The following is a 10,741-nucleotide window of genomic DNA, read 5'->3' on the forward strand; positions in this document are numbered from 1 at the left end:
ATGGAGGAGGTAGATGGTCATGATCATATGAATGGCCGCTTTTTCTTTCCCAACTTACGCACCATTGAAATAAATTCATGTGGCAAGTTGGAATCTCTATTTCCAGCTTCATGTTGTAAAAAGCTTGTGCACTTGGAATCTGTGGATGTCTGGGGAGCTAGAGAGTTGGAATATGTGTTTGGAAAATCTTGCGGTGATGATAAGTCACGTCAACAGAATCAGAATTGTGAGATTCATCTCCCAGCTCTCAACAGAGTAATCCTTACCGAAGTACCAAATATGGTGAGTATGTGCCCTGAAAACTATTATATGAAAGCATCATCTCTAGAAGATGTCATTTTGGGTAAATGTCCGCAACTTCCTATAAACTCTTTTATAGATGTATCAGTGGAGGGACATGAAGGACAAGAACAAGTCTCGAGGAAAAAGGTAATTAATTATTTTTCAATAGTCAGTTTATGATTGCTGATGTATTGCTTTGTTCTTTGATAATAATGTGTGTTATGACATTATACAGGTAATTGGGATGCGCTTTTGCAATTTGAGACATCTTGCTTTAGTATATTTGGACTTGGAAACAATTTATGATTTGGAAAGACTTCAAATTGCATGTCCTATGAATTCAAGCTTGAAAACCCTGATTTTGGGAAGATTGAACAAGTTAAGAAACATATGTGTGGGACCAAAAAATCTTCAACTGAGCTTTCAAAATCTTTTCAAGCTAACAATAGATGGATGCGATCAGTTGAAATTTGTCTTGTCTGTGTCTATCTCGAGAAGCCTGCCACGTTTGAGACACCTACAGGTATCAGAGTGTGGAGAGCTAGAGCGCATCATTGAGGATGATGATGATGAAGAATGTTGTTTCCCAAATCTCCATAGGATTTTTGTGAATAACTGCAAGAGGTTGAAATGCCTATTCTCTATCTCCACACGTGGCAGCTTTCCACAGCTCTCGTGGTTGTCTATATCACATGCCCCAGTGCTAGAACAAGTATTTGGAGGGAAGCAGGGCGCAACAAGAGAGTTGCACATCAATGCTGTGTTCCCAAAGCTATTTGTGATATACCTTGAAGATCTACCAAAACTTCATACCATCTGCCTTGCAATTGATTTCCAGACCGTGATATGCCGTCTAGTCGAGGGTTGTCCCAAGCTCTCTTTAACTTCAACTGATAATGTTGACTTCATTAATAGTAAGTATCCAAAAGATTATTTATAAATATATATTTACAGTTGCTATATAATTGCTATGACTTTTCTCATTATAATATATATTTGGAATTGCTTTGTTTGGTTAGGTTATCTGCAATGGTTCCAAGAATCTGAGAGTAAGAAGAGCAACATGGATGACGATGATCTTCTTGAACAGTATCTTAATGTAAGTACTAAAATAAAATGGGTCAAGCTAAGAAAGAGAAAGCAAGAGGAGACAGGACAATGAACGATGCATATACCAAACTTAAATAAACTTAATAGGCCTCTTCATTTGAACCAATGGCCTATCATTACACCATTTTTATTTTTAGTTTCAATGTTTTATTATCTTTTCAAATTCACCGTGCGTTGTCTGGGACAAATTGTTTTTATATTTTCTAATCAGTTCTATAAAAAAAGAAAATTGAATAAACAACTTGTCATTTCATTCAACCCATGGAATGGTGATCGAAATAAACCATATTTTAGCTTGGAAAAAAATTGCTTATAAGTCTCATCAAGAAAATTAAATATACAAATGTCTCCAAAAATGTATATTTTACAGATCAAACTTGTATATTCACAAATTAAATTTAATCATTTATGTTTATAGATCAAACTTTTATTTTTACAAGTTGAATTGCATCATTTTGAAGTCAAATTAGGAAAAAAATTTCTAGCACCTATATCTCTGTGATTAATTAATTAATTAATTGAAAGCCTAAGGTTATTTTGTTAATAGAAATATTTAAAAAAAGAGTAAAGATGCAATTTTGCCCTTAAATTTATTTCTTAAGTACACCAAGCACTCTGTTTTTTTTTTTTTAAGTGCTAAACAATCTTTTTACCCTTTTAAAAAATGCTTCATCTCAATACCATCTAACCATATTCACGGATATGTTCCAGAGGGCAAGAAAAGTAGCAGAGAAGCTTATAAAGAGAGATCGACCAGCAGCACAACAAAACAATGCTTCATCAAATGTATGTATACTATAGCTTCCTATAATCTACCACACCTAAGAAGCCAGCAGATATATTTCTCTCTTACTTATTGCCTTTCTTATTGCTTATAAATTTTTTGGTGCAGTATTAATTGATAACTTTTTAATTCCTTTGCGCTCTCCTATATGTTGCAGATCAAGGAAATAACAGAGGCAAGTGTTGAAGACGGTCCAAAAGCAGAGGAGGCTGCAGAAGCTGATGAAGGGAAGGATTCAGAACAAACTAGCAACAACCCTGCTCCTTCACAAGTAACATTATCATATTTTTAAAATACGATACCATTTGATTTTTCCTCCGACACAGCATCTTCTCAACTAAGTTTATACTTTATTATATTACCTTATTTTCAGTGACTAATGTTAGAAAACACACACATTATAAATTCATCATACTTCGCACTTTTCTAAAATAAAATAGTTTTACATAAACATCAAACAGTTCCACATTTTATTAACATATTGTAAGTTCAGATAAACCAAAGCAGTGAAAAATGAAATTGTTAAACAAGCTCTTCTTTCTGATGTACCAGCAAAAACAACACCATCCTCTAATTCAGATATTTTAAGAGAAAATGCCCACAAACACCTTCGCTTGTTTTTATATATTGTAAAATTTAATTAGCTAGTAAAGAATGTTGTTGATGAAGAGATGGCCAACATGTTTATAAGTTGAATTGCATCATTTTAAAGTGAAATTGGTAAAACTTTTGCAGCACCTAGCTCTGTGATTAATTTTATTAATTGAAGCCTAAGGCTGATTTTTTTTTTAAAAGGAAATATTTAAAAATATCTCATCTAATATAGAGTAGCATCTAACCCATGTTCACGGATATATTCAATTATTGTACAGAGGTTAAAAGAAGTAGCAGAGAAGCTTATAAAGAGAGACCGACCAGCAGCAGAACAAAACAATGGTTCATCGAATGTGGTGCAATTTTACCTTTCTTATTGCTTATAATTTTTTGGTGCAATTTTAACAAATTAAATCCAGAAGTTTTTAATTTCTATGTGGTCTCCTATGTGACAGATTAAGGAAATGACAGAGGCAAGTGTTGAGGACAGTCTAAAACCAGAGGAGGCTGCACCGTTTGCTGCCCCTTCACAAATTGAATCTCCACGAGTAAGATTATCACAGTTTTAAAATATAAAACCATTTGATTTTTCCTCCAAAACAGCATCTTTTCAATGAAGTTTATACTTTATTGCCTTATTTTGAGTGACTAATGTTAGACTTTAAAACTAATTGAAAACACATTATAAATTCATCATACTTCACACTTCCCTAAAATAACATAGTCTTACATAAACACCAAATTGTTCCTCTCTTTAGTAACATATTGTAAGTTCATGGAGTACCAAAGCAAGAATAAATGAAATTGTTCAACAAGTTCTTATTTCTGATATACCAGCGAGAACAACATCATCCTCTAATTAAACACCTTCACTTGGTTATGTATTGTAAAATTTAGTTAGCTAGACAAGAATATTACTGCTGAAGATATGGCATCAGAACCCACTGCAAGCTAAATTACTTCTTTGTGCTATGAAACAAATTATAAAGGAAACATTGAAGTCAACTTCTCAAGAAGGTTTTAAATTAGATGAAGCTCTAAAAATAAATCAAATCATGAGTCCAGAATCAAACATGCCATCACCAGCAACATTTGTTGTTCCTTCAGAAAATGAGCATCCACAGGTAAGAATATAGACCTTCTTGATATTGGATGAGTTTATGGTAAACGATAGAATTTTATGGCCCTTTTTTCATATTTATATTCATTTAGGACAATATGGATCGTATTGAGGGCAAGGGCAAGAGGAACACAGCGGATCAACAAGCACTAACAAAAACAGAACCTGATATGCATCATTGTCACAAAAACAAGAAACTGATGCTATTCGATATTATACTGTGCAGAATATTGAAGCAAGTATTATTGGAGAAACATCAAATAAAGTTGCAATGGCAATTCCATCAAAGACAACTGAAACAAGCTCTCCGTTGGTAAATAATTACTCTTCTCATTTACCCTTATTTAATTTTTTTCACTATCGGTGCTTTACTAACTTGCGTTGATATTAATTTTTCTATTTTTCTCGTTTTAGATCCCTTCAATCTCTACTCCCAAGAAGCCTCAAATAGCAACTTCAAGTACTGAATCAAAAGCAGAGAGCTCGCAATCAGACCATTTAGATATTTACATTACTGAGTCTGCACAAGTATGTTTATAGTTTACCGCACTGTTTTTTGGATATAACTTTTTTTTTAAACAATTAATAATAAATTTTGTGTTGATTACCATTTATAACTCGACTTTTATTATTAGAGTCCTATATGTTTCAGGGAATAAATATTTTTTTATTGAATTCTATTAGTAAGAATAATATATGTTCACTCTTATCCATTTCAGGATGAAATTAAGGTCACTCAAGCAGAGACTTGCATGCCTAAACAACTTGAGGATGATGATCTAATGAGATTATTCCAAACAATGGAGGAAGGTGCTGCTCATAAAGATGATAATGAGGTGACTAAGGCTCTTGCTGATTTGGAAGCCTCATTGAAGATGGATCTAAATGAAATAGCTAGCTCTGAAGAAAGTAGACTTTGTCTTCAAAATGCTCTCCACACCTTGTCCTCTCACTGTTCTGATGATAATCTCAAAGCTACAGTACACTCTTTACAACAAGAAATCCAAACTATTCTATCTTCTTTCAAGCAAGCCTATGCTACCATTGAGACAGCGACCAACCTTGAACAAAAAGAGAAGGTAATGATTGAACAACGTTCACATCGAAAAGAAGCAGCCATGACTCTTCTATCTGAAATTCACAAGACTCAAAATTCGATGGTTGAGACTCAAACAAGGGAAGCAGAGTTGAAGGAGCAAATCTCTAAGTTGCAGGATGAATTGTATTACAAAGAAAAAGAAATTAAAGAGTGTGAGATCAAATTGTCGTCTCTTCAAGAGCAAAAGAAGAAGTGTGTTTCAGACACCATTGAATTCAAAAAGGAGTTGGAAGCAGTGAAGAAAGACAGGTCTTGCATGGTGGAAGACCGAATAAAAGCAAAGCACCAACTAGAGAATGTGCATTCTAGGTGGTCTTCTTGTCAAGCCAATTTGAAGAAAACCTCATCACAGTTGGGAATTCATCTTAAGCAGAAGCTTTGACTGTTGAAGACGTTCATTTAAATTTCGTAAAAAATATAAATAAAGGTTCTAGCCGGTCGGGTTGTTATCTATGTACTTTATGTTTTTTGTGTTATCATTGTGGTGATTTTCACTATGCTGATATGGATAAGCGGTTGAGTTGTTATTCAAAGAAAAAAAAACCAAATAAATAAATAAAGAGCAGGGCTAGCTTGGGTTTAGAGTTGTGGGAGACTTATTGTTGTAAATATTAATTATAGTAAAAATTTTCTGAACTAAGTACCGTGGTTTTTATCTCTAACATTGAAGGGGTTTTGGACGTTAAAAAATGGTGTTCTTCTATTTATTTAATTGGTGCAATTTTTTTAATATCTTTAATACATGATCTCACTTCATTTTATAATATAAAAAATGTGACTACCATGTTTCATCTTTGCAAATCCTTTTTTGTTTATAAAGTAATTTTTCACTCGTCAATTTCGGATAAGTTACGTTGTTAGAGCGGTACGGTTTCTTATGTTGACCCTCACAATTACATCATTTATTAAGCACATGGTTTGTGAGGTAACAAAGAAATACATGTGACAAAGAGAAATACTACCTTCGCTCCTTAATATAAGATCTTGTTTGACTTTTATTTTGATTCTAAATATAAGACCCCAATCTATTTTGTCTGTCATATTTATACATTTCTTTTCAAGGTAGTCCTTTTAACAATGGTAGTTCTAGCCAATACATTTGATTAGCAAGGATATTTTAGGAAAGACAACATATATTTATTACAAATAGCTAATTTAATTTCTTTCCTTAATTTCCTCAAATTAGTCAACTAGTTCTTATAATTAGGACTGGAGGTAGTATGATATATATGTGTGTAGAACATAATATGGGAATTGCACGGTATTTACTAAAATTTGTTGCATATTTACACGAACTGTATCCTAATTAAATCGCAAATATATATATAGATATAAACTATGGTGTTCAGCTTTATATGTTGGTTACCATAAGGATCATGTTCGGTTAGACATGTAATAAGATACTCCTTTGGTCTTGAATACAGAACTTAATTATTGAGCTAATTTTGATATTAAATATAATACATATTTATCATATTTATCAATTTTTTTCTAAATTATTCCTACTGATATTCTATCGACCATAATCAAATAAGAGAGTGAGAGAAGATATCGAGAAATATGATTATCATGTTTATTATAATTAACTAACTTACCTAACTTTTTTAATCTAATCAAATTAATTAACTTGGTCTTATTTTGATCCTTCTATACGGCGTCTCATTAAATATCCTGAATACCTAATTTTGAAATTTGTACACCACAAGTTCACAAATTATATTTCGTACTCCCTCTGATATATATATTTTTTAAAAATTCGTTACGTTTTGCTTTCTAAATAAAAATGGTTTATTGAAGGATAAGATATGCCTTCCTTTAATATATCAAAAGCCAAGGATCCCTTAAACCATATACGAAGTAATACTTTCTAACAAGTGTAAATTGGTGTCCTGGAACTATAAACCACATATCAAGTCATCAACAGATTCCATTGGACACAAAATATATATATATATATATATATATATATAAAGTTAAAGAGTTCTATACATCACAATTCAAAATTTAGTTGCCAACTCTCACATTCGATCCTTACACTTTCTGCTTCTTCAAATCAGTTTGCGCCCTCCATTTGGATCCTTCCTTTGAAGGAAACTCTTTTGCAAGACTATTTTTCTTGTATTTCATTTCTTTGTTTATTCTCATCTCTGTTATTAGTCATTGTTCTGCAGCCTTTCTTCTGTTTTCAAATACTCTATCCACAAACACTGCAAAATATTTTTCTAGCTCTTTTTCTTTCTTTGTAAATCTTCCTTTAATTTTAGTTTCGTTTTTCTGAGATAAAAAACCATCAAATTAAATAACAAAAGAGAAAAAAAAAGTCAATTAAAAGGAAAAGGACAAAAGGAGCCTCTCATCGATGGCATTGCTGCAGAAAGACATAGAAATCTCTGGACGAGAGGTAATTTTATTCCATGATACTTCTTCAATTAATGTGTGCACGCGCGCGTTTGGACTTGATCTTCTTGTTATTTATTTGAGTTCGTTAAAGCATTTACATTAATGGCAATGTCTTTTCAGCTTATAATATACTTCTCCAGTCCTAAATATAAGATCTCTAAATATATATATAGAGGATCGGAGGAGTAAATAATTTTTCTTTTTTTTTTTTAATAATTATTTTGCAAAGATTGTGATTTTTTTTGTATAAAAATATATATATAATAGGGGTAAAATTAAAAAGTTATTATTAAATTTTAAGATAAAGTTAAGGGAAAATCGCAAAAAACAACAGCTGAAATAGAAAAATTACAAATAGCGACCCGTTACCACATTATTATGGGTTTTGACAATAACAGTATAGGTTTTGACAACAATTTTTGTGAACAGGTCTTTGTTTGCAATTTTTCAAATTTGAGGGTCTTTTTTTGCCATTTTTTCTAAAGTTAATGGCTTATAAATATAATTAGAAGAGTATTTAAATTTACAGGTGATTCACTGATTCTAACACTTTATAATTATTATTATTTTGTTAGCAACGGTCATAAATTTGTATACGTGATCAATAAATATTTTCCAATTGACATACTTTGGATTATTCCATATTAGATTATCATGGATATATAGAAGAGTGTATTTTTGTGCGTACAATTATGTTAATAAAACAAAGTTAGGATGATGCAAACCATCTCAGTTATGAATAAATTTGTTGGCCCAATTATTTTTTTTCCTCTCCCATTGTGTGTTGTATATCCCTTCATATTCTATCCTTCAATCAGTGTGTGTGGACTTGATCTTCTTGTTATTTATTTTAGTTCATTAAAGTATTTTATATTAATAGCAACGGAAAATGAATAATACTCCTATTGTTTTATTTGTAAGTTACTGAGAAAATATTTTTGCGCTACTTATAAGTTACATTGTTAAATTTTTATATAAATATATAATTTTTTTATTGCTATGCTGAGATTGTATTCTTTTTAAAAGTATATATATTAAATATGGATAAAATTAAAAAGTTATTAAATTTTAAGATAGAACTAATGATATTTTAAGTTTTTCTTGATTCCAACAAAATATGTTAAAATTGACTAACAAATAGAATTAGAAGAATATTTAAATTTTCCAGTGGTTCACTAATTCTAGCACTTTTATAAGTTTTTTTAGTTAGCAAGGGTCACGAATTTGAATACCCCATCAATAAATATTTTCCAATAAAAATACTTTGGGTTATTCCTTATTAAATTATCAGGAATATATAGAAGAGTGTACTTTTATATGTACCGTTAGAATGATGCAAAGTTAGAATGATGCAAACTATGTCAGCTGGTAATAAATTTGTCGGCCCAATTGTTTTTGTTTTCTTCCTATTGTGTGATTTATATCCCTTCAAGCAGCAACTTTTATTCTTTGCCATATAATAGCAACTTCAAGCATTGAAACAGAATCCGCGCAAGTGTGTTTGTAGTTTTTGCACTGTTTTTTTTTTTTGTGTGGATATAATGTCTTTTCTTTGAGCGAGTAGTAAAATTTTTGCCGAATCATTATTTAGAACCCTGCTTTTACTTTTCCGATTCTATTTATAAGACACTTCCAATTTGTTTCACACAAATTAAGAAAACCTCAAAATGAATGAACTCTTCGTTAAAACATGCTCCTCTGGTTCTTAATATAAGACTTATTTAACTAATTTGATTAGATTAAAAAAATTAGGTAAGTTAGTTAATTATAAGAAATATGACATGTTTTTTTTTAAAACACCATAATCATCTTTCTTAATACCTCCTCTCCCTTTTCTACTTGATTATGGTTAAGGAAGTATCTATGGAGGTAATTTAAAAAAAAAAAGATAAATATGAGAAATAGATATTATATTTAGAACTAAAATCAACTCAACAACTAGGTCCTATATTAAGAACTAGAGGAGTAATAATGTTTCAACTTTACCTATATTTAATATATACGCCTTTCAAAAAAAATAACTATCTAAACTATAATAAATAAATGATGAAATAGCACATTCAAGTTAAAAATTTAATAACGTGACTTATAAATAAAACAAAAAAAACTTCTTTTTCTTTTTATAAATAGGGCCAAAAGAGTATTTATTAGAGTCGTAAATGTCAAAGAATATTATTTTTCTTACTGAACTAATTTGTTAGTAAGGATAATATTTGTCCATTCATGTCCACTTCAGGATGAAATCAAGGTCACTCAAGAAGAGACCCGCATGCCATATGTGTCTAACGAACATGAGGATGACGATCTAATGAGGTTATTCCAAGTAATGGAGGAAGGTTCTGTTCATGAAGTTAATAGCGAGGTTACTAAAGCTCTTGTTGACCTGGAGGCCTCGTTGAAAGCGGATCTAAATGATATAGCCACCTCTGAAAAAGATAGACTTTGCCTTGAGAACGCTCTCACTAGCTTGTCCTCTCTTTGTTCCAATGATGATCTTAAAGCTACAATACACTCTTTGCAACAAGAAATCCAAACTATTCTATCTTCCTTTAAGCAAGCCTCTGCTACCATTGACACAGCGACCAAGCTTGAACAAAAAGAGAATGTAATGATTGGACAGCGTTCGCAACGAAAAGAAGCAGCTATGACTCTTTTATCTGAAATTCACAGGACTCAGAATTCTATGGTCGAGGCTCAAACAAGGGAAGTAGAGTTGAAAGAGCAAATCTCTAAGTTGCAGGCTGAATTGTATAGCAAAGAAAAAGAAATCAAAGAGTGCCAGACCAAACTGTTGTCTCTTCAAGAGCAAAAGAAGAAGAGTGTTTCTGACACTGTTGGATTCCTAAAGGAATTAGAAGCAGTAAAGAAAGAGAGGTCTCACATGGTGAAAGACCAGATAAAAGCAAAGCAACAACTGGAGAATGTGAATTGTAAGTGGTCTTCTTGTGTAGACAACTTGAAGAAAACCTCAATGCTGTTGGGATCTCATCTTAAACATAAGCTTTGAGTGACGGAGATTCTCATTTAATTGTTTATTAAAGAAACATGTAAAAATAGTTCTAGACTATAGTTAGAGTTGGGTTGTACGTTATGTATGTATTTTGTGTTTTCTGTATTAATGTTATACCTTTTCAGTTATTCTTATTTTTTGTGTGCATTTTTAAAGAATCTCACTTGAACACAGATTTTTTCCTCTTGAGCTGTTAATTTTAATCTACCTCTCTTGTTTCAGAAGTTACACCCAGCTCCTATAATTTTCAGTTATTCTTATTTTCTCTCTCTGCCGAGGTAGCTTGTACTGGTTCTGCTATCTTCCTGAAAATGTTCTGACTGTCACATCATCTCCAAGGGC

The 10,741-nt window shown here is 31.6% G+C and overlaps 2 protein-coding genes across 2 annotated transcripts; both read left to right on the forward strand.

Annotated features, from left to right (window-relative positions):
- On the forward strand, positions 1-5,371 carry LOC114713721 (uncharacterized). Its single transcript, XM_028898402.1, has 8 exons — positions 1-429; positions 518-1,196; positions 1,302-1,381; positions 2,104-2,178; positions 3,226-3,318; positions 4,117-4,203; positions 4,305-4,418; positions 4,610-5,371. Exons 1-8 carry the CDS (start codon positions 1-3, stop codon positions 5,369-5,371), a joined length of 2,319 nt encoding a protein of 772 aa, XP_028754235.1.
- A 1,949-nt stretch (positions 5,372-7,320) lies between these two features.
- Positions 7,321-10,447, forward strand: LOC114713733 (centrosomal protein of 135 kDa-like). Its single transcript, XM_028898414.1, has 2 exons — positions 7,321-7,390; positions 9,626-10,447. The coding sequence occupies exons 1-2, from the start codon at positions 7,349-7,351 to the stop codon at positions 10,394-10,396; spliced, it is 813 nt and encodes a 270-aa protein (XP_028754247.1). The 5' UTR covers positions 7,321-7,348; the 3' UTR covers positions 10,397-10,447.
- Positions 10,448-10,741: the final 294 nt, after the last annotated feature.

This window comes from Neltuma alba, unplaced genomic scaffold (assembly GCF_004799145.2).
Source record: "Neltuma alba isolate B1F8T4 unplaced genomic scaffold, ASM479914v2 tig00011454_pilon, whole genome shotgun sequence".
NCBI classification, from domain to species: Eukaryota; Viridiplantae; Streptophyta; class Magnoliopsida; order Fabales; family Fabaceae; genus Neltuma; species Neltuma alba.